Genomic DNA, 25,120 nt, shown 5'->3' on the forward strand with positions numbered 1-25,120 from the left:
TAAGCCTGGTTGAAAGGGTTCTTTCCTGCCAGTCTCCACGGGCTAGCCAGGCGGATTGTCTGCTGAAAATGGGTCTGTTCACTCAATACTTGTGTGCTCTTTGCCACTCGGTATGGGTGGGGCGTGGCCAGGAACCCACCTTGCCTCACCAGGCTGCGGGAAGGAAGCTGGCCTTCCTTCACCCCCACCTCTGTGGCTAGGGTCCTTCCTGGGGACCTCATTCTGAGCTTCCAAATAGGGACCGTGACTGTTACCCTTCATCCCTGCTGCACAGCCCAGGGCCTGGCTCTCGCTAGACGCCTGCCAGGTGAATGAAGGACGTGACACAAACCTCAATCCTAGGAGAAGCGTCTACGTGGGGAGGAAAGGCAAGGGGCTGGAGGAACTGGAGTGATTTGGTTTTCTCTTGCTGCGTCAGGCCCATGAGCCATCTCAGACTGCCTACTTGGTGCTTTTTGGGTGCTGTTTCCTTGGGTCAGCCCAACCACTGGCCTCTCCTAAAGCATCACGGGTGGGCGGGTAGGGGAATGGGTTGTGGCTAAGAGCCTGGATTCCGGGTCAGGCGGCCTGTTCTTGAATCCTGGCTCCACCCCTTATTGACCATGTGCTTTGGGCCTTGGTTCATACTTCTGCAGAATGGGGCTGATAAGAGCACTTATCTCAGAGGGTCAGAGTGGGGAGCGACTGAGTTCCACTCACCAGGACTACAGCAGGCTCCTGCCTGTCTGTGCAGTGCTGGTCAGAGTTTGCCAAAGGGTTGGTTTTTGTGTTCTTGGCTTCTTCGTTAAGGGTTTTTACCTACAAATCATCATAATCACAATCATAAATAATAATATCCACCTGGTAAGTTGTTCTCTGCAAGAATTCCTACACTGTTCCTTGTCTAAGGCTTCCCAGGTGTCCTGCTGGGGGCTACGGTTAGGACTGACCCCCAGCATTTCAGAAGTGTGAATAAATGCTTCTTTTTTAAGGCTGTGCTCGCATGGACCTGATAGCTAGAGGCTTCATTTCTGGGTGGTCTTTCGAGAACTTCACGTCGCCGGCCGACGAGCATTGCATGGTCGAGACTGTTTTGATTGAAGCTTCCACGTTTGTAGTTACCGGCTGGTAATTTCCACCTTTGGAACGAAACTCCCAGCAACACAACACTTCAGAATTTGGATCGGGAGCGAGGTTCTTGGAGGTTATCTTAGGAGGATGTCAGATATTATCAGGGGCCGTGCATTTTAATCTCGTGGCTGGACTTTCATGAGTGAGAACTAAGGATGTCAAGGCCCTCGCTCGCACCGGCAGCCACGGGGGGCCCGGCGGCCCCGCTGTGGTTGGTGGGAGCCGCGGTCTCAACGTGGCAGCAGCGTGGCCGGTGCGTCAATGCCATCCTTGGATTTGCAGATGTTGAATGTGAAACCCGATCAGGTTGTAGTTTTGTAGAAAATGCATTTCCTTCCTTTGCAGTGATTCTAAGTTAACATGTGACAAGAAAGAGGTTAAGGTGACTCAGATTATTCGTGGGGCATAGTTCGAATTTTCTTCCTCTCGCCTCATTTCTTTTAATGCGGTGGTTCCGGGTCGACCACCTTATAGCACTCGGTGGAGGAGAGCTTGGCAGTGTAGGCTCCACAGTAAGTCTGGGTCCGGAGCCCGGCCTTCTCACTCAGTAGCGGGGCAGCTGGGTGAGTTACTTAACTTCCATGTAGAAAAGGCCACACTGATGACGAGACCACCCATCCTATAGGATCAATTAACTTGATACAGCTGAAGCACTGTGCCTGGCATGTCCTGTTTAATAAACAGCAGTTATGGTCCTTATGAATGGTGTTCTATGTGATATAATAAAATAATAATAGCCTAGAGTCAATAGGATGGATCAAAGCCTTTCCGTTATCATTCTAAAAGTAAGTTTGGGGTAAAATCATAGGCTTTTAGACTAAAAAAGAGCAGAAGTAGTGTACAGTTACGGTAAATGCGGACTTCACTGAGCGCCCCCTAGGTGCTGGGCGTTGTTCTGAATGCCTCGCATCCACGAGCCCCGTGAGAAAGGAGAGGGGAGATGTGGGACTTGCCCACGGTCACAGGGCTGTGCGTCCTGTCTTAGAGGGCGGGTCCAGCCCTCTGTGGCCCTCTCGGGCTGCAAGCACCCCAGTGTGGGTAGACCTGCCTCCTCAGACCTCCAGCAACCGTGCGAGGCATCGACGGTCTCTCCCGTCATCGATGAGAGAACCGCAGTTGGAGAAGTGTGAGCAAGTTCACGGTTCCCACGAGGGCCACTAGGACCCCGGGACCAAGTCCAGCTGACTGACCCTCACGCTCCTCCTCTTTGGAACAGATCCGTGACCACCCAGGTCCGCGGCCACTTTGTGTGAACTCAAAACGTGAACGTGTTTACTTCCTCCGGGCTTGTGTCTTAAAGCGTTGTTTTCCGTGAGAACGAGGCGGTGTCACGGGAGAGATCCGATGAGCTCGGGGGAGGCCTGCAGCCAGGTCTCACGAGCTGGCCCAGACCGAACCCCACAGCCCATCTTGGGGAGAGTCAGCAGCGGTGACAAGTGGACGCCACACTCACGTGCAGTAGCATGCTCACCGCCGCCACCCAGGTGACCGAGGGCAGAGGTGGCAGGTAGACGTGAATTCAGTGGCTTTGTCACATCGTCAGCACAGGGGGTGCGTGGGTGGACTGGCCGGAGGAAGACAGGCGGGAGGGGTGTCTGGAATGGCCACCCCGGCCGTCTGCGGCCCGGTGCATAGCACGCCGATCCCTGGGAACGTCACAATTCTGATGTCCGCAGACACGTGAGAGCGTTGCCCACGTTCAAAAGCCACCGCCCATCAGGACGCTGAGCGAGAAGTCCCAGGCTGGGCCACCAGGCCACGCGAAAACCAGCGCGAACCGGACGTTCCTCCCTCCCGCAGCCGGAGCTGCGTTCCCGTGGGAGCTTGAAAGTCCACGGAGCGTTGATAACTTTGTACTGTTTGATGACTTCATACTTAGGCGGTTCCGCTGCGTTGAGAACGCCCGGACGCGGTTCCTCGCTTGACAGACACACCCGTCATGTATTGATCGCGTGGAGCAGGAGCACGCGCTTCGATTCTGCGAAACGTGGGGCCGGCGTTGCAGGCGCGTTTCGTCTGCAGCCAAATGATCCAGCACGTGCCGTTCTGACCGGTGCGCTGTGGCCCTCTGAGTTTCCAGCAGGGAATACTGGCTCCGAAAGCCCCGGGCCGTGGAGAGGGAGGCGGTGCTGCAGCAGGTACGGGCCCGACGTCTGACGTCCAGAACCAAATGGCAAATCTGAGGACGGGATAAACGCTGAGACCATTGAGAGAATCAGCCGCTGGGAGAATCCTGGCCTTTATGGGCCTCGCTCATTTTCATGCGCTCCGGTGTCACTTCACACCGCCCGCGACCATTCACGTCTCCAGAAGCTGAAGCGACGTGAGGCAGTGGTTGCCCACCTGAGCGAGCACTGGAACGTCCCGGAGGGCTTGTAAACGCAGGTAGCCAAGTCCACCGAGGATGTGATTCAGCAGGTCCGGGGCGGGCGAGAGAAGGGGCATGGCCAGTGAGTGCTGGGTGACGCTGACCATGCTGGCCTGGGGACCCACTCGGAGAACCGCTAGGGTAGAGCGAAGAGGACCTGATGGCTCTTAAGAGCCACACTAAGCCCTTTAAGAGCTGGAACAGGAAACGGCCTTGCCCAGACTTCTGCTGGAGGCCAGAGAGGGTGAGGGAGGGAGAAAGCTCAGGGTCCCAGGGTCTCGGCCGCCCCAGGGCGGACGGTCAGCTTCCCTGGGTCTAGGATGGCGGGACAGGGACATAGACACTGCTGTTTGTGGGGGGAAGGGGCAGGCACAGTCTTCTGAGCACCCCGTGTACTTGGGGAGCCTGTCAACCTCCTCCCCTCCACAGTGACCTGAACAAAAGCTCACGGTCTCATGGGGCATCTCTGTGGGGACAGCAGGCTTCCAGATGCTGCATGACAGGACAGGAATGCCTAGATTCAACAATTGGTGTTATTCTTATTTATGAGAGTGCAGGTTGTTTTTTATTTTCATCTGATCCACAGAACCATGTTTTATTCAGATACGTGTGTGTGTGTGTGTGTGTGTGTGTGTGTGTGTGTGTGTGTATAATGTCATCCGTCATGAAGGGACATGTGGGTCGACAGATACCTGGCACTGTCCAGACAGAGGGACTGGGCAAGAGCCAAAAGGGGCACAGGTCCAACCTGCTGTGTTTTTCCTTGTCTATAAACCCTTCTTACCTCTGACTAAAAGAAAATTTGCTGTCTCTGGCTAAAACAGCACTAAGCAGTAAAGTGGTTTGCAGAGGCTGAAGCCCAAGGTCAGCCTGGGCGGGGAGAGCATGGTGGGAGCAGATGTGTGTGCTCGGGTGTGTTCAGGGTGGGCCACCAGGACCCCGAGCTTCTCTTTCCCCTGCCCCCCTGTGCCGGCTTCCAACAGGAGCCCACCTGAGCCGACCTCTCAGTATTTAGTCATAGTCGAGCATCACAGAATAAAGTCACCACGGCCACAATCCTCAGCACCAGCTCTAGGGGCGAGATCAGAGACACGGGCAGCTAGCAGTCATCAGTCTGCCCATGAAACGGTGAATCTGGAAGACCTCCAAAGTTTGTTCTCTCGGGCACCTCGTTCCCATGTCTAATTTAAGGTGTTGCCCTACTCTGCAGTCCCCACTCCGTTTTTGGTAAAGAACTTGAGCCTCTTCCCCGACTCACGGGTGGCAGGTTCGGAGTCACAGGGGTCATAATGCATGAATTTTAAGCATCATACCTGGAACACGGAGGGGTCCCAGTGGTTGGAGCGAGAGCCGACGATGGACGATGCAGAGGCTTCTGGCCTGCGTGCTGCCAAGTAGGGCCGTTCACGTGGCATCTGTTTTCCTGCCACAAATAGATGACTCTACAAAAAGCTTGGAAAACACCCGCGGAGGGCTGACAGCGACATTTACCCCAGGGGAAGCACTTTCACATGCAGAAGGAATGTGGGCTGAGAAAACCCCCAGGCAGCCAGTGGCACTTGAGGTTTAGAGAAGTTGTTGACATGGCAGGAGTCATACTGGGCGGGTAGCAACCAGCAGTGTGACCGCGACCCTTTCCCAGCTCGGTTGCCGCGTGACCCCCAAGCAAGAAGACCCCGTGTCTGCGAGGTCCTGGACCCCTGTCACTGGCCCGACGCCGCCCCTTGGATCTCTCGTAACCGAGCCTCTTCTCCTTACCTGCCTTCCTGCTGGCTCAGAGGTCCAGTCGGGAGCCAGACCAACGAAGTACGCGCCTTCGTGTAAGGCCTGTCCTGTGTACCGGGAGAGGCCGGCGTCCCAGGGTCCTGGCAAGACGCGTTCCTGTGACTAGAAGCCGTGGCAGCATGCCAGCGATCACAGCCACCCACATGGTGGCCACGCCACCGCCTTACCTGGCCCCACCAGAGCCGTGGGACGGAGCGCTGTCGCCTGTCCTGCACAGGCTCGGGGACTGGGCTCGGGGACTGGGCCCGCCGTTCCACTCTGCGGGCGGCGAAACAACGCAGCGGCACCTCGGACAGATGGATGGAAACGGCCGGCTGCGTGGAGGAGGAAGGCAGCTTCAGGTTTGGGTGCGGGAGGGCGACCTGTGTTCAGGGAGCACCAACCGCATGTCACACGCTCCCCATCCTCGTCTCGTTCCGTGTCCTGCAGCACCTGGGGGCAGGTGGCGGGGCTGGTCCCAACTCGCGGATGAGAAAACAGCGCACGGAGGCTCATACAGTAGCCCCGGGGCCTGTGATAAGCAAAGGGTAGAATTAGGGTTCGAATTGTGGCCAGTGACCCTAGAAAGGTCATTCTCTTCCCTGGGGACCACTAAACTGGCTCAAAGGACCGGTGGGATGAGGACGGAGAGAGGACAGAGGACACTCTTAGTGGAGCAAAGTGCACCAGCAAGGAAGTGTTTGGGAGACCCCGGGTAGCCTGTGGGTAACAGGAAATGGGCCTAGAAGCCCTTGAACCCCAGACCTGGGCATGTAGAGCTGGCCCCGGAGGGATATAGTGGGGGCCCATCCAGAGGGAGCCAAGAGGGGCTTGGAACCCCACCGACTCCCCACTGGTCCAGGAGGCTGCGCCCCAGACTCGTGGGGCTGAGTGGGCTTCTGAGCCTCGCTCTGACTCAAGGAGCTCGGTTTATCTACGAGAGGAGCACGGGGCCAGCATGCGTGTGCGGTGGCCCCTCTTGACTGCCCATCCTAGCACAGCAGGGAAAGGTCGCGAAGCAGGTGGCATTCTCCAGGCTGGCGGCCCCCTCGACCACGCCACTGGCATCTCGGAAATCCCGACTGGAAATGTGGCGGTGCCGTAGCTGCGTCTGACCCTGTCCCCGGAGGGCTCCTTGGACGGATGGATGGATGTGGCGCGCAGCGGGGCGGGGGGCGCTGAGCCAGCACCTCCAGCTCTGCCCTGCTGCTGGCGGAGAAGAGCTGCTGGCTGCCATGTTCTGCCTGAGAAACGTCTCCGGCAGCACCGTTCCGAGGGGCGACGAAGCCACGTGGCCGGCCAGGCCCCGCTTCGGGAAGCCGTCGGAGCTGGCCGCTCCTGCGGCCCAGCTTCTGCTGGTTTCTGCTTTGTTCCCCTTTCTCTCTGGAGCTTGGATCTGGGATCAGGAATTCAATCATGTGACCTATCAGAGCCGTGATCACAGCTTTCGTGAGACAGGTGCCACTGAGCACGATGAGCCCCGTAGGCCGGGAGGCCTGACAGCGTGAGAAGCACAAGGCTCGGCGGACTATTCGGGGTATCAGGTGGGTCTGGCCTGGCCGCTGGGGCCGCTGGGGACACTGGGCCGAACTTCGAGGTCGTTGGAGGGTCTCACCTGCTCCCTTTTTGAGAGTTTGTGGCTCGTGGTTGGGGTTGTCCTGTGATCTTTCTTTAATGGAAGGTGGCTCCGATGTCATTCAGCTTTGAAACGGGTCCCAAGAGAAACCTTTCTTCACAGAAAAAAGTGCTTGGGGCTTTGAGTTTTGCCCCCGGATTTTCGCTGACTCTGGGGATGGGCAGGGGAGTCATGGGACGGAAGCTCTCCTGATGCCATCCCAGGCCGGGCGGTGCTGGCTGTGAGCAGAGTTCGGTGCTGGGAGCCACTACTTGGCGTGGCGGTGAAAAGCAGACCTTTTGTGCCAGGGGCTGCCGCCTGCGTGCTCTGCTTTCTGAAGTCCCTGTATGACCACAGGGGACTCAGTACATGGGGACGGACATGGCTGTGGCTTCAGCATACAGCAGACAAAGCGTCTAAAATCCAAACCCCTGGCGGGGGGGCGGGTACAGGGGTGTGACATGCTGTTTGCAGTTTGGGGCCAGTTGCATCCTCATGTTACGAGTGGTTCTCGCCCCCTGTGACCTAGGAGCCCGCACACGTGTGTCCAGGTCCGTTCTGATGCTTTAAGGCCACTCCCCAGACCTGGTACCCGTCCTGCTGTCAGCGTAGACGCCCCTGATGAGTTCAGAGGAAAGAAGTCTGATCTGCGGGGTGGCTTTACCCCTCGATGAGGAAGCTGAGGCGCCGGCTGGCAGCCCTCGTCTCTTCTCCCCAGAGACCCTTTCTGCTGCGGGGCCGGGACCGATGGGGAGGGGCTTGGGGGAGGTGAGAGAGGAGCCGCCGGGCTTGTCACCGGCCGTCCGGGGAAGCATCCGAACTGCTGCTCTGTGGTCTCCAGGCCGCGGGTGACGCGATCCTCGCAGAGCGTTTGGCGCCCTTATCTGTGCTCCCGCCGTGATTTAAACAGTCAGAAGCACGTTTTCCTCTCCATCGTCCCAGCCGGGTCTAGAAGCCGTGAAGACCAGTTCTGCTTTTAGACGCGTAAAAACATCGTGGTGGCGGAAGCCGTGTCACGCGGGCGGATGTAAATGCCTGCCATCTATTTTGTAGGACCCGTGCTGGGCCAGGGACTGCACGGCCAGAGCTCTGAGGAATCGGCGTGTGTGTGTATGTGTGTGTGATGGCGTGTGTGTGTCTGTGTGTGTGTCTATGTCTGTGTGTGTGTCTGCGTGTGTCTGCGTGTGTGTCTGTGTGTGTCTGTATGTGTCTGCTTGGCGTGTGTGTCTGTGTGTGTCTCAAGTGTGTCTCGTGTGTGTGTCTAGGTGTGTCTGCATGTGTGTGTCTGTGTGTGTGTCTGTATGTCTGTCTGCATGTGTATGTGCTGTGTGTCTGCATGTGTGTCTGTATGTCTGTGTGTGTGCATGTGTCTGTGTGTGTATCTCGTGTGTGTGTCTGTGTGTGTATTTGCGTGTGTGTGTGTCTGTGTGTGTGTGTGTGCGCGTGTGTACGCACGGTCTGCGTGTGCACGTTTGGGGGCGCGCGGCAGGGTTTTGTCTTGTCATCAGCACTAGACATCTCCGAGTGCCAGACCTGGGAGGGCTGGCTCCAAGTGACCATGGCTCCCAGGTGACCAGCATCACCTGGGTGACAGGAAGTTATGTCACAGCAATATCCTGTCGGTTCTCGGGGACGCTGACCCACCGAGAGACAGCAGTTGTCACCTCAGGGTGAAAGCAGACGCGGTCGGCTCCCAGGATGCTGGGAGCAGGCCCCGGGCAGTCCCATCCGCCATCACAGAGGCGAACCAGGCTCTGCACACAGCAGCACTCAGAGGGGTCCTGGAGCATTGGGGACGGGTCTGGCTCTCGGAAAGTAGTGTCCAGCTCAAGCCACTAACCAGATGCAGAGTTCGGCTCAGGCCTCGTGGCGGGAGCACTGCCCCAGGTGTGCCAGGAGCCCCTCGGGGTCCTCGGTCCACGTGCAGGAGGGTGTCCACTGTGCCACACGGCTCACCTGTCCCAGCGCGTCGTGCTGTAATGTCTCCTCAACCGTGGCCCCAGCAGCCACTGTTAATTGCGACTCCCTCTCGGCCCCATGTGAGGCCTGTCGAGCTCGCTCTCCCCAGCTCCGGCCTCACAAACGCCCTAAGGTTAAGAAGTCTTTTGTGCCCGTTAGCAGAGGGGAAGAGGGTAGGACAGGGAGGAGGGTTGCCAGGCCACACAGCTGATTAGACTGGCTCAGGCGCCTCGGGGGCCCCTGGGACTCACCTGGCCAGGCCCCAGACCGATGCCTTGGATGATTGTCAGAGCTCCCCATACTCGGGTGGCAGGTGGCGTTGAGAATCGGCTGGAAGCCTCACAGTCTGCTCCGTATAGGGCACCTGCTCCGAGCTGCTGCTCATAGCAAAGGAGGCACAGACGGGGCCGGAGGCACAGACGGGGCCGGAGGCACAGACGGGGCTGGCAAGGCGCACGCCGGAGCTCGTCTGAAGGTGGGCTCGCCGTGCCGGGCCCTCCTCTAAGCCCGCCCACCGCAGGGCGTGTCCGGGCCAGTGTGGAGGGTCGGTGACCAGTGACCATGGAAAAGCACAGTGCTCGGAGGTCCAGACTATGGCCAGTGACCCACTCCGGCTGCGTGTCCGTTACGCTCACCGCCTCCTACGGAGACCCAGCACTCTAGAAGTCAGATGTGTTTCAGTTCGTGGCGAAGAAGACTTTTGCCCACCGTAGGACATGCTTAAACTGGCTGCAGAAATGTCTGCGGCCCAGAGATGTTTTCCTGCACGGGGAGCCACGTCCCAGCCACACGCCAGCATGGCCGTTCTTGAGAACAATGCCCCATGAGCATGGGGCACGTGCTTGTCGTTCGGCCAGGCCCCACACAAGTGACCGGAGCTGGACAGGAATGCTCAGCAAGCAGGGACACTTCAGGGGTGACACGAGCCATTGGAACAGGCGCTGCCCTCACTGAAAGTGTGGGAGCGGCCCCCGGAATGCAGATGCCTTCTCTGCGTCCCCCATTCCCTCTGACATCATCCCTCCAATGTGCCCGACCTGGTTCCCGACCCTGGCAGTGACCTGGAGTGTCTCTGTGCCAACCAGATCAGACAGGCTCGATCGCTGTCATCTGGGCCAGGCTCCGTGCTACGGTAAAGGTGACTTGGCCTCAGTAGCAACCCTTCCGTGAGTGCAGAGTTCCCTGTCGATGGCCCGTATGTCACAGCCCCTTGGCCGTTTAGGTAGGAAGCCCCACACGAACCTCAGTACCATTTGGTTGTCTAGGGGTAGAAAGCCACGTGTGACTACAGAATCCTGGTGCCGGAAGGGGCTTAGAAGAGCAGACCTCTTCTTTCGTCATGGGGACGCTGAGGCCAGGACAGGTGGGCAGCTTGTCCATGGCCACACCCTAGTCACGAGCATGGCCGGACTGAGGCCCCGGCTGCCCTCAGCCACCTCGCTCCTCCCTCTCCACAGACCCCGCCAGAAGCCCCGCAGCCCATCGAAGCCCACGTTTCACATTTAACTGCATTGATCTCAATCTCTCAACCTCATTCTGAAAAGTCTCCCCTGGGGACATGCTCTGAGCAGGCCTGGCGCCCACGTGGACTGCACAGGGCAGTCCGAGAGTGACCCCGGTCCTCCGGCAGAGTTAAGGGTGGCTCTCGTCTCTCCCAACAGCCTGGGCTTCCAGTTGGGAATGTGGACTGCGCCGCGCGCTGCCCCGAGGGCCGGTGGCTCCCAAGTGTAACTTCCACACAACGTCCCTGTAGGAGGAGGGAGTCCTCCTCAGAGGGAAGGGGGGTCCCTCCGGGCAGATCTGGGGGTCCCGGCGGGGCGTGAGCCAGTGTGTGCAGGCCGAGGGTGAGTGTGTTCATTTCCTGTTGCTGCCGTGACAAATGATGACAAACTTGGTGGCTTAGACAACACACATTTATTACGGTGCAGTCCTGGAGGGCGGAAGCCCAAACTCCGAGTGTTGGCCGCGCCGGTTCCTTCCGAGGCTGGGGGAGAAAGAGCCCTTCGTGCCTTCTCCAGCTGCTAGAGGTGCCACTTTCCTTGCCCGGGGCCCTCCCTCCACCTTCCGGGCTAGCGTGTGGCACCTTCAGACCTCCCTCCACCCCACCCCTCCCTTTCTCCGACCTCAGTCCACCATCACATCTCCGGCCACCGCCTCTGAGCCTCTTATAAAGACCCTCGTGATTTTGAGGGGCCCGCCTGGAGAGTCCGGGATAATCTCCCACCTCAGGGTTTTTAATTTAATCCCATCCGCAGTTTCTTTTGCCATATAAGGTAACATATCCACAGGTTCCAAGGATTAGGATGAGGACATTTTGGGGCTATTATTCTGTTTACCTCCTGAGCATAAATCCCTCTACCCCTCTTCCTGCATCCGCCCACCGACCCCTTCCTCCCTCCATCCCTCCCCATCTCCACACCCCTGCTTTTTTCCACGCCTTCCTCCCACCAGAGTCCTCCTCACCCTGAGCCCCCAACACTCAAGGCCTGAACGCCACCCTGCCATCCCCCACCTGAGTGAGTTGGAGCAGTTAGTCCGGGATTCTGGGCAGCAGTCAGAGCCTAACGTTCACCAGGTGGGTCAAGGTCCGATCACTTCCAGCCAGCCATGGCTCCTTACCCACCCCTCTGCCCCAGCCCCCAGACAGACACAACCTAGCCCTCCCCTCCCCTCAGCCTCGCAAGTGCATCCACCTGAGATTGATAGGGGCCCAGCTATCATGCGCAGCTGGGCCAAACTCTGCTCCTGGTTTTGTAAATAAAGTTTTATTGGAACACGGCCACACCCATTTGTTATGACTCATGGCTGCCTTTGCAGCGCAACAGTGGAGTCCAGTGGTTGCACCAGTCTGTTTATCCCGCTAAGCCTGGAATATTTGTGATCCAGCCCTTTACAGAAAAGGATTCGAGCCTGTCATCATCACATTCCAACTATCTATTCAAGGAGCACTCCCTGGGGGTCTCGGCTCTGGGCCTGGGACTATATCCAGGTGTTTTTTACCGGCCCCGGGACCATCCAGGTGCATTGAGCTGGTGCGGTGCTTGAGGGCCTGGCCATGGTCTTCTTTTCTGTCCCTCATTTGAACGAACCAGCAAGATTGCTAGAACCTCGTATTTGCAAACCATCGGGCACCTGCACATGTAATCAATGCTCATAGTGATGCCGTGAGGGGTGTCTGTAGCGAGCAGGGCAGCTCGCAGATTTGTCACTTGCCGCAGGTCACAGACTTGAGAAGAGGCAGAGCTGGAGCGGTTTCTCTTTACCCCTGGGCCCCCTTCCTGTGGGCGGAGGGGGCAGGAGAGGGCAAAGGGAGCGGGAGACAGCAGGCCGCTGGCAGCCGCGCTGGTGCGGGTCAGCCCTGCGGGTTTGCTGGGCTTCCCCCTCGTCTGTGGACCTCTCGGGGTGCTGCCTTCCACACACGGCCGAGCCCAGTGCAGCGAGGGGCGCCATCTCCTAGGCTCGATGCTCTGTCAACAGCCAAGTCACATCAGTGGCTCACAGGGTGGGCCGGGCAAAGGGTTGGGGTTTCCCTGGACGGTCCCATGAAGGAAGGTGGGACATTCCGTGTCGCTTCCCAGGTAGACCCGGCGACATGGGCCAGATGTGTTTAGAGTAGATGTTTATCTCCACGCCACCTACAGGTGGGATCAGGAGACTGGGCACGGAGCATTTCTGGGGCCCTGGCCCGAGTCCCACAGCTCGATGGTGGCTGAGCTGGACCAGGCTGCTGCTGAGGGGCCTGAGACCCTGAGCTGTCAGCACCTGCGAGCTGTGCCGAAGCCAGGAGGTCCGAGCACACACGCTCTTCCTTCCCGCTGTTCCTCAGAATGGTTCGTTTTGGTTCTTCTGCAGTTGAAAAGTTTGAAAAAGAAGCTCACCCAATTATCTAAAACCGTGCTGTCTGCAAGCAGGACAGGCGAGCATGGACGTGCATGAGTGACCTCCTGGGGCAATCCTGGAGGAGGCCAGGCGGGTGTAAACTCACCAGCCCACCCCAAGCGGTGGCCTTAGAAGGTGACTGCAGGACCAGGATGGCTGCACTCACCCCCACCCCAGCTTCTGCCAGGCAGCCAGGGCGCTGATGGCAGGAAAATGTCCATCAGCAGAAAGAAAAAATAAACAGATTTCCCCGAAACAGGAAGAACACCCAGAAAGTCACCCTCCCCCGGTCGGGTGTGAGCTGCTGAGTCCTCTCAACACTGCGTCCCCCTGCCCCTCCCCTTCCAGCACCGAATCCCTGCCCACCGTCCTCAGGACGAGAGGGGCACCTCCCGGCGCACCTGGCCGTTTACGGGCCACGCGTAACTGCCGCTGACTCAGCTCCCCCTTTGTGAGGGAGTTCTGGGTGGCCCTGCTGGGCAGACACGATGACAGCGATGTGGTTTCGTAGCTGCAAAACTGACGTGCCGGACGCAGAGCGACGGGCGTGGGGCTGGTGGGGGTCGTGCAGCCTGTGCGCCGGCGTCCCCCGTGTGAGAGCGTGGGTCCCGGTGAGGACATGGAGGGGCAGGATGCGAAGCTCCGTCTCAGGCCCCTGGCTGTCGGGTGCAGGGACCCCCAGGGAGTACAAGAGGGGACCATTGAAGGGGGAGACAGGATTGGGACAGCTTCCTGACCATCTCTCTACTGAAGTCCAGGCCTCTCTCTGTGCACTGGGGACCCCTCATCTGTGGTGAGACTCCCCTCTTTGCCACGAGGCCCCGGGAGGGGTATTCGGTGTGGCCCCGCCCCCTGAGCCAGCGCTCTGTGAGTGAATAAAGCCGGGATCGTGACCCGTCGGTGGCCTCTGCCCGCAGAGCCTCGCACAGTGGCTTGTTTACCCACACGCAGTGACTTTCACAGCAGACTTACCCCTGGAGAGGGCAGAGCGAACGGCGACATTGGGACAAGCACACAGCCAGCCTGCTTGTCGGTGGCACGCTCTCCACCTGCCCCGGCGGTGAGGCGACAGCCTTCGTTGGGTGCAGCTCAGAAACTAAACCCAGGGACCGAGCGACCCCGGTCAGGCTGGAAACCGCCGCCCCTTCCAAACCGCGGCTCATTAAACGAAACCTGAGCGTGTCGCTCGCGGGAGCTGGAGGCGCGAGCTGCTCGTGATTTCGCGCGGGTCACCAGAGTCGGGGGCTTCCTGGCTCCCAAGGGCCCCGGTGTCAGCTCTGCCGACTGACTAGTTGCGGCTCTGAGACCGGCCGCCGGCGGTGCGGCAGGCGGCGTTTCTGGCCGAGGAGCCACAGGGCGGGCCGCGCAGGGCAGACGCGCGTCTCCCCCGAGCCCGCCGCGGGGTCCTCAACGCCGCAGGGCTGGCGTCGCCCCAGATGACAGGGGCCCGCCAAACCCTGGCAAGAATTTTTTTTTCGATTGAGAGAAAAGGAAACCGGAGGATGAGATGTAGTCGGGTGAGTTAAGAGATCTTTGGACGCACACAGGGCGTTTGGCCCTTAGCTTTCCGAGCGCCTCGCCCCCCACGCACCGAGAGCCACCCTGCCCCTGGGTGGCCTTGGCCTTCAGGGGGTTCATTTCGGGTGAAGAAAGGTGTGTGATTTCTTTCCATCTTCTGTTAACTATTTCACGCAGCAGCAGACCAAATGGACGTTCCTGAGTTGAGCTGACCATAGTGGTTCAACAGGAGGGGTGACAGGTGGGGACAGCCGCTGCCTGGACCCCTCACGGTGCTGCCGGGGCTGGCACAGGCTCGTGACCGGGTGCAGGAGCCGGCTCTGGAGCTGGGCAGAAGTGGCGGGAATGTTGGCTCCTCCGCCGAGCCGCTGTGCCGTCTCGGGCAGGTCGCTTACCCTCTCTGAGCCCTCGTTTCTCGTCCGTAACGTATGGAGAGGAAGCCGGCATTCGGCCTGCTGGAGGCCCACAGGGAAAGGCAGGAGCGAACCTGGCGCCCTGCTCGTGACCAGCGGGCACGCCGCAGGGCTGGCTCCTCTCTGGCCCTGTCCTCCGAAGACACGTTTCTGCAGAGGAGAAACACCCAGGCCCTCGGTTCGGGCCTGGCTCGTGTGTTTTAGGGGAAGTCTTGCTCTGAGGTCTTCGTCCTCACCGTCTGAATGTCAGGAACCTCAGCTCACTGGATTCAGGACGTCCGGCCAGGCTCTTTCTGGACCTCTACATCCTAAAAGTACATCCTACGTGTAACGAAGTTGTCACACTTAATGCCAAGTGTCCGTGCGCCTCCCCCCACGTGGCTTTTAAAACTCCGTCCATGCGTCAGGTCTGCACACGGGGCCGGGCAGTGCGGGGGCCAGAGGGTGTGAGTGGCAGGTGAGGTGCCCGATGGGATCGCGTCCCCTTCTTCAGCTGCCCCGGCTCAAAAACTCTTTCAGCCCACACATTTTGTATTTGTTCTCTTTCCCAGGAAGACCCCCAAACGTAACACCTCAAGGTCTGTGAGACCAACGGCCCCTGGGCTGGCACTGGCTCCGTGGCCCAGAACCCGGGTCTCCAGCTGCCCCTCCACGCGGCCTTCCCCCTGCCCAGCCGCCCCTCGGCCCCAGCGCTGCTGCTGCCAGGCTGGGCCCTGCACCCCGGCCCGTGGCCCTGTCTCCTCACTGCGGAGCAGAGCGTGCCCGCCGCGTCTCAGCGCGTGCTAGCGGGGCTCGCCACGGGGACCCGGTGTCCACACAGCGCCCTCCTCCCTGAGGTGGCGGGCCCGGACCCCTGTCGTCTGTCTCCACTGCTTTCTCTCCTCTCTGGCCTGGGTCTGGCCTGGGTCTGGCCTGGGTCTGGCCTGGCTATTTTAGGATGGAGCGCCCACACACTGGGCAGCGGATGGGCACCCATGGCCCCGCCTGTCACGCAGTTTTTCCATATTATGCCAAGAACAGGCCTGAGCAGGGCTCATGGACAGGAAAGCGGACTGCACTTGGCCTCGGATGGCCAGCGGTCACTTCGGCAGTGTGTCTGCATCCTCAGGCAGTTCCTGGTTTACAGGGGACCAGCCAGGGGTCGGCTCCGAGCTCCGAGAAGGAACAGCTCGTAGAAGGGTTTGCTCGAGAGTAACCCCACTCTGGACCCGAACCAACAGGAAGCCGGTAATGAGCAGCATCTGGCACTTAGCGCTCCCCGGTGATGTCACGCAGGTCTCTCGTGGCCCAGGTCCCGGAGCCCCTGGTCCCACAGAGCTCCGTCCCGATTCAGAGCCTGCTGCACTGGGAGCTCGGCCTGGCAGAGAAGGGGTGTCTGCTGTCCCCCACTCTCCTGTCTGTCCAGGGGCAGACGCTGTCCTTTGGGGTCCCCTCCCCTCCCTGACACTGGCCTCCTCTAACTCTCACGTGCTGCGTTTGCTGACCTGTCTCATCCATCATCTGCCTCCTAAGGCAGGAGTCAGGCTCGCTTGCAGTTCTGAGCTGCCCTGCTAGACATCTCCCCCGCACCCCCCGCTTGTTCCTGCGCCCCCATCCCAGGGGACGGCTGTCGCGGCTCTCCCCAGGTGACAGCCACTCTCCGTCATGAGCCAATGGCAGGGCCACAAGTCTCCCCCTCCCACCCCCCTTTGCTTCCGCCTCTGCCCAATTAAACAAGGCCTTGGGGACTGCCCATCTAAATCAAGGTGGCTCTGCTGACAGGTTGGGCGTTCAGGTGTCTCATCCGCGAGAGACAGGAACTCCCCAGACCCTGGCCGGGGCTCGAATAAACACACAGGTTCGGGGGGCCAGGGAGCGAGCTGCTGGTGCCTGGGGAGAGTACCTCGTGTGCCTTTCTCCTCAGGCCCCCGGGCCGTCAGGCAGCTACAATGTCGCCTGTGCCCGGTCCTGGTCATTTAACGGTGCGTTCCGGGACCGCTTCTCGGAACCGAGAACTGTTTCTCCGCCCGTGAACCCAGCTGCGTCCACTTTACCCTTTATGCTCTGTAGCGCATTTGCACCGTCCGCTTGCGAGAAAGTGAGTGTGTCCCCGTGTGACTTTCTGACCTTTTACAAAGCTCTCGGCTGGAGACTGCGCAGGAATTCCAGAGCAATGTGACGTGGCGGCCAAAAGATAAACTTCCGTTATCAATTAGTTAATATGTTAATTAGCTGATTATAGAGGAGTGATTCGTGGAGTAATAAATTCGGTATGAGTGATTTATACTTGTATAAATTATAAATAAGAATTCATAAATGAAATATTAAATTAGTCATTTAATGAACGGAGGCACACGCCGTGTGGGGCAGCAGTGACGTGGCCGGCGCTGTGGCCCGTGCCGTGGCTCCGGGTTAGGGTCTGTCCCCAGCGGCTGTGGGAGCCGGGACGAGTCACCGGGTCCCCCGGACACCTGCTTCCTCATTCTGCAGGGTCAGCGGTGGCAGCCGAGGCAGGCTACGTGAAAGCGCTTTGTGCACGCTGAGCAAAGTGTTATTCACCGACTGCCGTGTGACCGGGGAGTGCAGTGCGGAAGTAGATGCGGGCGAAGGAGAGACGCAAGGTCCATTTTCTTGCCCGGAACTTGGCATTTTGTGCTGTCGTGTGCAAAGTCGCGCCTTGGCCTGGGATCGTGGCCAGGGGACCTGTTTGCCTGCACAGCACCGGGGCTAAAACCAACGAGCGATGTGATCACTGGATGGCCAACGGGATCTGCTTTTTGCAGGATACAAGACCCTCCTGAAAGGAATTTCTGGGAAGTTCAGCAGCGGGGAGCTGGTGGCCATCATGGGTCCTTCTGGGGCTGGGAAGTCCACGCTCATGAACATCCTCGCCGGATACAGGTGAGCACACTGGGCCGAGGACAGCGAGGTCCGCACCCAGCGGTTGGCTGTCTGTGGCATTGTGGCACCAATGCAGATATCGGAGCCGCTTCAGTCCATCCTGTCCCTTAAGGGACGGTCCCCAGGGAGGCCTGAGGAGGATGGGTCTTCGGGGCTTCGAGGGGAATGACACGGAACGCACCAAAATGCAGCACTTGCTCGTGGCCACACGATGGCAGAGGCGGGTGCTCTGCCCTCAGGGGAGGGCACGGGGCAGGGGCCCGCGGGTCCCACTGTCCCCCTGGGCTGAGCCGGGGCACCCAGAAGAGCGTGGGCGTAGAGATGCACAGTGGGTCTGGGAGTGAGGGGGGCAGCGTGGCTGGCGGGCTGTGCCCTTATATTTCCACACGGATGCCCCGTCCTGTCCACTGTGGTCCCCGAGGGTGATGTCCCCGATGGAGAAGGGCCATGCACTTGGCCGAGCGGCTCCTGGGCCCAGACCCCCCTCTTCGAGGCACATGAAGCCACGGACCTTGCTGCGCTGCCTCTCAGTCAGCGCCAGAGCCGGGCCCTTGGGCAGCGGTTCTGATGTAGCGGCCACGGCCCCAGACTGCACAGTCCTGGCCTTTGGTCCTGTCACCGTCACCGCAGCTATGCACTAGTTGCTCAGAAGCCTATCCGAGGGGCCCCTGAAAAGTCAGTGGGGGGCCCATCTGGCCTCCCGGCCGCGTGTGGGAGCATCCGTGCGCACCTTCGTCAGTTTGCTTAGGGGACCCCTGTTCCAAGTGCGCAGTCCCAGAGGGCCTCTGCTCGTCCGCTCCCCGCAAGCTGGCACCTTCCCCCAGCAGCTACTTCCTGCCAGTGCCAGGGGGTTCCCGAGTGTCCTCCCTCCTGCCCCTCGGTGTCCCTCAGGCAAATGTGCCAGCTGGGAAATGCTGGGCGGGGCCCTGGAGGGCCGGACAGGAGCCCGCTGACCTGCCCGCTCCGGCCCTGCAGGGAGACTGGCAGGAAGGGGGCCGTCCTCATCAACGGCTTGCCCCGGGACCTGCGCTGCTTCCGGAAGGTGTCCTGTTACATCATGCAGGACGACATGCTGCTGCCGCACCTCACCGTGCAGGAGGCCATGATGGTGAGCGCCCTCCTGCCCTGCCCCTGTCCCCGCGGGCACCCACGGCCTCGGCCCCTCTCGCCCGCGGATCACTGCCCCCAGCATGCCGCGGGGACAACCCCCTCGAGACCCTGGCTTCTCGTCGCCCCCGACCAGGATGGCTGGGGCGACCACAGCCCTCCTGTCCGCGGGCCGAAGGTCTGCCCTTCCCATCAGCCATCCTCTGGTTGTTTGTGGCTTTGGGCCCAAGTTGCAGTCGACCTGGTGACAGGATTAGGGCCCCGAGGGTCTCGGCCTCGTCCGACTCACCTGTGTGTGCTGCCCACTGACGGGTCCCCGGCCCTGCACAGAGCCCGACAGGTCACCGAGCGTGCGATCCTCGAAAGCATGAGAGAAAGGCTCAGACACTTCGCCCAGGTGTCCCCTGCCGCGGGTCTGGAATGGCCACCGTGCTCCTTGAACAGACCACGCGAGGGCTGTGGCCCCGGCCCCCAGGGCCAGCTTCGGAAGGGCCCCGCCCACACCCACAGGGGCCACACCGACCCTGCTGTGGGCAGCGGGAGCCACTAGAATGCCCCCCGCTGAGGAGGCAGGAAGGCCCCTGGCCGCCGTCCACGCGTCACTGCACGTCTGTGGAGGGGCTGCTCGGTGTCCTGCTTTCTCCTCGTCCACTGCGAGGACAGGGCCGCCGGGCTGCTCCTGGCATGTTCCGGACGTTCGCAGCCCATCTGCCTTGTGCCCTGGTCAGTGGATGGGGATTCACCTTGGTTCTCCAGCCCGCAGAGAGCTTGCCCTGCGCTCCTGATGGGCTGGGCAAAGCTTCCTCCCTGTGGCACCAGGGAGTGGCCACCGCCCCGCCTTTCACTCCAGAGGCAGTGCCCAGGGGACCTCAGCCACGGGAAGGGGGACACGGTGCCAGGGGCGTGGTCTGCTCCGCAGCCTGCTGGGTGGGGAAGCAGGAAGAGAGGGCCCCGCACGGCTGTCCCTGTCATTGTCCCTGGTCCTGAGTGTTCTGCGAGGAAGCGGCACCTCTCCTCCAGGCTGGTGCGGGACACGCGGTGTCACAGGGCAAGCAGCGGGCCTGGCTGAGCCGACCCAGGCCCGGCCCTGTCTGACGCTGGGACCGCGGCCTCTCCCCGACCCTCGCCTGCGTCTCAGTCACTGATGCTCACGCAGCTGGGCGGGTCTGACCTCGCCATACCATTGTGCTCATCAGGAAACAGGCTCCTGGCCCCCCGAAGCCCCACAGGTCAGCAGAGCAGAACAGGGCTGCCGCTGGGCGTGGTGACAGCCACTCAGGTTTTCCCGAGCAGGGTCAGGAGCCCAAGGCTGAGCTGGCAAACGATCTCAAACAGAACAGCAACGAGCCCGGAGTCCTGATACGTAGTGCGTTCCTGTGGTGTCAACTCTCTCAGACGCACCCTGGCGAGCAATGGACGGTTTTAGGCCATAGGTGGTTAAACGGGCAGGCTGCGAACTGCTGAGCATTCCTCAGGGCACAGCTGTGATCTACCCCGAGAGAATGGAGCTGGCCCAGACCCACACCTCTCCCAGACCCACGGGAGGTGGGAGGCCAGGACCCCCAAGGGTTTCCCCAGCTGCTGGGGCTCTCGAGCCCTGCCGTGGGCCGTCAGCCCTGACTCCACTCCGTCGTCCTCGTCCCCTGCAGGTATCTGCACACCTGAAGCTCCAGGAGAAGGATGAAGGCAGAAGGGAGATGGTAAGTGTGTGCCTCGGGGCCACAAGTGGTCCAGAAAGTGTATGACGTCCACGTGGCAAACACGCGTGGACGGACTTTTGGGCTCCAGTTTTGTTGGTTTGTCCTTAGCCTTCTGCGTGTGGCACGGTGACCTTTCAGAGTGGCCAGGGAGCGACCACACTGCTGCCAAGACCCCAGGCCGGACGCTCAGGTCCAGGCACTGCCACACAGACATAGGGAGGAAGCAGCAGGACACCGGCCTGGACACTTAGGCGGCCCCTTCTCGTGTTTAATACGCTTCATACTCAGTTTGCTTTTTTATAAAACGCTAACAATGAGGGCGGTTAGTCATTTGCTTAAAAATAACCAGCCTCCACCCACACACACCCGCGAGAATAAATTTGGTTCTCACGTGCGGTTCATCGGCCTTTTAAAAAGTAAACAAGTTTCCCGGGTGACCGAGACCTTCGAATCCCTTTCGCCCCGCTTTCCATGCTCGGAAGCCCGGGAGCGGGGAGCACCCTCAAGCCCTTCAGCTGCAGCCCCTTCCCCGGTGACGTTAGCGACGGGAGGACTGGCTTATGTTTACAAAACACCCCTTCTCTCCACGGCCGGCACCAGTGGGATTTTCGACGCAAGAGTCGAATCTGGGGGCGTTCCCGTCCGTGATACTCCCTTGTCCCCCGAGGCCCTTGGAGGGCCACAGGGGCCGCGGGCTTCGCGTCAGTGGTGCCCATGGCTCTTCGTGCCCTGCCGAGGAAGGGAACAGTCGGGGGGATTCAGTCACGGTGCTAAGGAGAGACCCTGACAGCAAGGCTCCGCACACGCGTTCCCTCTCCCGTGCCACATGACGCCGACTGTCTGTCACGCGAATGTCGACCCCCTGGGTGCGACAAGAAACGCCGGCATCTCGGGGGCCCTCCCAGAACTGTTAGGGTTCAGCCATGAGCCGGGCGGGGGCGCGGTTCGTGGTATTGCGTAGGTGGGAGAGTCCCACTTCGGGGATGAGCGAAACCTGTGTGGCCGGTGACGCTTCACGGGGACGTCCTCTCCCCTGGGACGGGCAGGAATAGCGTGGGCTTGGCAGGACCCAAAGCCACGGGAAACGTGGGGACCACGTGTGCGTCTGTCCTTCATGAAGGCGGAGGGCTGGCTGTGACTGTGTGCTGTGGGCCCTCCAGGACCGCGTCCCTTTCCTGAATGGTCACCTTAGACTCGCTGGTGGGAGCAGGCCCAGGGCAGCAGAGCAGCCCCGCTTAACAAGGCCCGACCGTTCCTGCTCACGCCCGGTGCGGGGGTGGCCGGCCAGGGAGGTCCCAGGGCCCTGTCTGTGGTGATGGGGAGCCAAACCCCTGTGCCCCGGCCTCCCCGGACGCACCACATAACCTCAGGCCACTGTTCCCATTGCTCTGGGCTTCTGTCTGTAACGGGGAGACAGAAGGGCACGCCCCGGCGGCCTTCGGGGCAGTGTGACTTCAGGCAGCACAGGACGGGCGAGGCCCATGAGCGAGTGGACAGCCAGGGGGAAGTTTGGGGGTGGGACCCCTGCGCACGCCCCAGCGGGGGAGGGACTGGGGAAGGGGCTGCCACTGAAGGGCCAGCAGGAGCGTGTACTTCTCGGCGGCTGCTCCATGCTGAGGAGCCCGGCCAGCCGTCCTGTGGCCTCTGGCACTGGCCCTGTCTGTTCCGTCATGACCTTGGTTGGGGCAGCTTCCAGCCCCATCTGGGTAGCCGGTCAGGGTCTGGATGGAGAGTCATGGGAACCCGCCCTGCCCGCTCGAGCAGCGGGAGAGGCATGGGACACCCAGCTTGGCAGGGAACGGAGGTGTCTCCTGGAGGACCTGCCGTGTGCATGTCCCCACGCCTGGCCTGGGGCACAGACCGGAGGAGAGCCCCACGCTGTTCTCTGCTGCTGTGCATCCAGTGCGTAAGGGCCCTCCCTGGACAGTGTGACTCTCCGAGGGAGCGAGCGCCGTGAGCCTCTCTCCAGATCGTCACTGAGTGGCCGCTGCAGGGTGGCGGGCTCCTGGTCCTACGTGCCTGCGCCTGGGCCTCCGCCATGTGCCAGGCGCAGGCCCCGCCTCCCGCACGAATCCATCAGCAGGACCGTGGGGTTGTTTGGAGGATGAGACAGCCCAGCACTTGCCTGACTCATCTCCCTGGACTCCCCGCGTGGAGACGAGACTGGAATGTTCTGGCCTCAGTGGAACGTGTCGCCAGGCCTGTGCCCCAAGAGCCCCCAGCCAGAGGCTTCCTCGGGAGCAAGGTCTGCGGGGCCGGACGTTGCTCTCCAACGAGCTTTAAAACAAACCCAACCTGTGTCACTCTTGGGAGGATGCTGAGGAGGACGGACAGGAAAACGGAAGGCGCCGTTGTTTGGCCTCCATCCGGCCCCAGCATCCTCTCCCAGGGGACTGAGGGCAGGTGGGGCCAGGGGACACTCGGCCACAAGAAGGAGTCCTGAAAGGCAAGTGGTGGACGGGCAGAGGGCGTGAGGGCACGTGCCATGTTCGTGGGCCTGGAGTGACCAGCACGACCACCCCTTGGCTGTGGCCTGTGGTCTGGAGGCCTCACCGGCCTTGTCGTCCTGGGAAAGCCAGTGGACACTGTCTGCACGGACGCAGAGTGTGCCAGGAAGAGCCCTCCACACCGCGGCACCCCATCGCCTTTCCTGGGCGACCTCGCTGACTTTATTTCCGGGTTCGTGTCCCTTGAAAGCACTGCATTCTGGAAGAGGCAGCGGAGTGGGGTTCGGGGATCAATGAGGGGGAGGCCGGGCAGGACGCGGACCCAGGCCCGTGTGACAAGCGGCTTCCCAGCCTGTGGACTGGCAGTGTCCTGGCTCTTCCTGGCACCGAAGCCACGTCCTGCCCTGACCGAACTTGAGTAACTCAAGAGCCAGAATGGGAATTTTCTTCCTCGTGAGCTCCTTCTCCTCCTGGACGACCCCGTCTCCCCGCAGAAGCTGCTAGGCTGGGTCCACCCAGATGGACCGGGAGGCGAGCCTGGCATAGGGGCAGGGAGGCCAGAGCCGAGAGGACGCTGGGCTGGACTCAAGGCCGCAGCCGATACCGGCGCCACAGCCTGCCCTGCAGTCTGCTGACCCTTCCGCGCCCTGAATCAATACTGGATCAATACGGCGAAGCAGACAGGAGGGCTCAGTGCACGGCGCACCGTTCGTACCTCGTGGCCAGCCTGCATCCCGGGCAGGCATCTGAGGGCACCGGTGGGAGGGACCAGCTGCTTCCCACACCTTCACCCACTATCGACAAGGCGGAGGGGGCGCCGTTCCTTCTTCCGAGAAGCCGGCCGCTGGCTGCGTCTGCGATGACCAGCCGCTGGCGACTAAACGCTCCCCTGTGCCCAGCCGCGATTCATTGTCTCGCGGACTGTCACGGGGGCCCACCCTTTGTGCCGGTCAGACACCTGGTCATCTGTGTCCGCTGCTCCTCCCATCCCACGGGGGTTTACTGACCTGGGCCCTGAGTGAGGCTCACGAGTGGAGGTCACCAGCAGGAGGCAGGACAAGGACCCCGCCCAGGCAGGCCGGCACCAGCACTGACCCTTGGCTTCCGGGGACCTTAGACCTGGAAACGGGCAGCCTGGGGTGGCCTTGATTCACATGTCCGTCTGTGTGTGTCCAGGAGGCGGGCAGGGGAGGTGGCAGGTGCCCACGTGGGCCCTGTGGGGTGGGGTGTGGACAGAGGTCCCTGAGGGCCACCCTGGCTCTGCCACTGCCCCCAGGTCAAGGAGATCCTGACGGCTCTGGGCCTGCTGTCCTGTGCCAACACGCGGACCGGCAGCCTCTCGGGCGGCCAGCGGAAGCGCCTGGCCATCGCGCTGGAGCTGGTGAACAACCCTCCTGTCATGTTCTTCGACGAGCCCACCAGGTATTCAGGGGCGTCGTGGGAGGACCCCCGCCCCCCACGGCTTTACAGGGGTGGTGCCTACTGCAGCCTCAGAAGGGGGACACGCCCGCCCTGCCTGCCCCGTCTTTTTCTCCTTCTGTTCGGGGTCCCATACAGAGGCCCGACTCGCCCCTGCCCCGTCTGAGGCCAGGAGACCCCCCTGGGCTCAGGCTTGCACACAGACCTGTGCTTTGGGGGCGGGCACGGCGCGGGGTCCGCCGGCATCTCACGGGGCCCCTTGACTTGCAGCGGCCTGGACAGCGCCTCCTGCTTCCAGGTGGTGTCCCTGATGAAGGGGCTGGCCCAGGGAGGGCGGTCCATCATCTGCACCATCCACCAGCCCAGTGCCAAGCTCTTCGAGCTGTTCGACCAGGTACTCAGGCCCCGTTAGCTCATGGGGGTGTCTTCATTTCTGAGTGGCCTTCGCTATTGTGGCTCATAAGACTTTGGAGCCATCGGTGGCCAGGGCGGCAGGTGTGGGGCAGGAGGGGGTAGGAAGGGCTGGCCACAGTCCTCGCCTTGGGACTGGTGTGTGGCCACAGTCTTGGGAGGGTCGCTGACGGTGCTGAGGCTTCATTGCCTCCCGTTACAATGGGGAAGCGCCGGTTTTACTGAATTATTTTATTTGTATAATATCATATTTTATAAATTTTAGGTTTTTATATCATGAGCAAAAAAAAAAAAGTCCCAAGGTTTGAAATATGTATGGCTCCAAAACCTTTTCTGAGAAGGTGATGAGTGTGAAAAAAAGCAATATAATAATTCCCGGCCACGTGATATCTTTAGCCTTCTCTGATTTATCATGGACTTACCTTTGAGCTTTAACAGAGTCCTTGGGACAGAACATAAAGCTTGTGGGGAGGAGGAGAGGGTGAGGGAGAGGTTGGATGGTTGGGTGGTTGGTGGGTGGATGGATGGAT

The 25,120-nt window shown here is 60.7% G+C and overlaps 1 protein-coding gene across 3 annotated transcripts in view; it reads left to right on the forward strand.

The window, feature by feature from the left end:
- Positions 1–25,120, forward strand: part of ABCG1 (ATP binding cassette subfamily G member 1) — a 63,010-nt gene that overhangs the window by 27,949 nt on the left and 9,941 nt on the right. For all 3 annotated transcript variants that reach the window (XR_005651782.1, XM_039858043.1, XM_039858044.1), the window contains exons 3-7: positions 17,389–17,506; positions 18,482–18,614; positions 20,263–20,313; positions 24,037–24,182; positions 24,450–24,573. Coding sequence is in view for 2 of the 3 variants with exons in the window: in XM_039858043.1 (XP_039713977.1) it covers positions 17,389–17,506; positions 18,482–18,614; positions 20,263–20,313; positions 24,037–24,182; positions 24,450–24,573 (572 nt within the window). In the remaining variant the exon portion in view is untranslated. The remainder of the gene's footprint in view (positions 1–17,388; positions 17,507–18,481; positions 18,615–20,262; positions 20,314–24,036; positions 24,183–24,449; positions 24,574–25,120) is intronic.

The sequence above is a fragment of the Pteropus medius genome, unplaced genomic scaffold (genome assembly GCF_902729225.1).
Source record: "Pteropus medius unplaced genomic scaffold, Ma_sr-lr_union100, whole genome shotgun sequence".
Taxonomy (NCBI): domain Eukaryota; kingdom Metazoa; phylum Chordata; class Mammalia; order Chiroptera; family Pteropodidae; genus Pteropus; species Pteropus medius.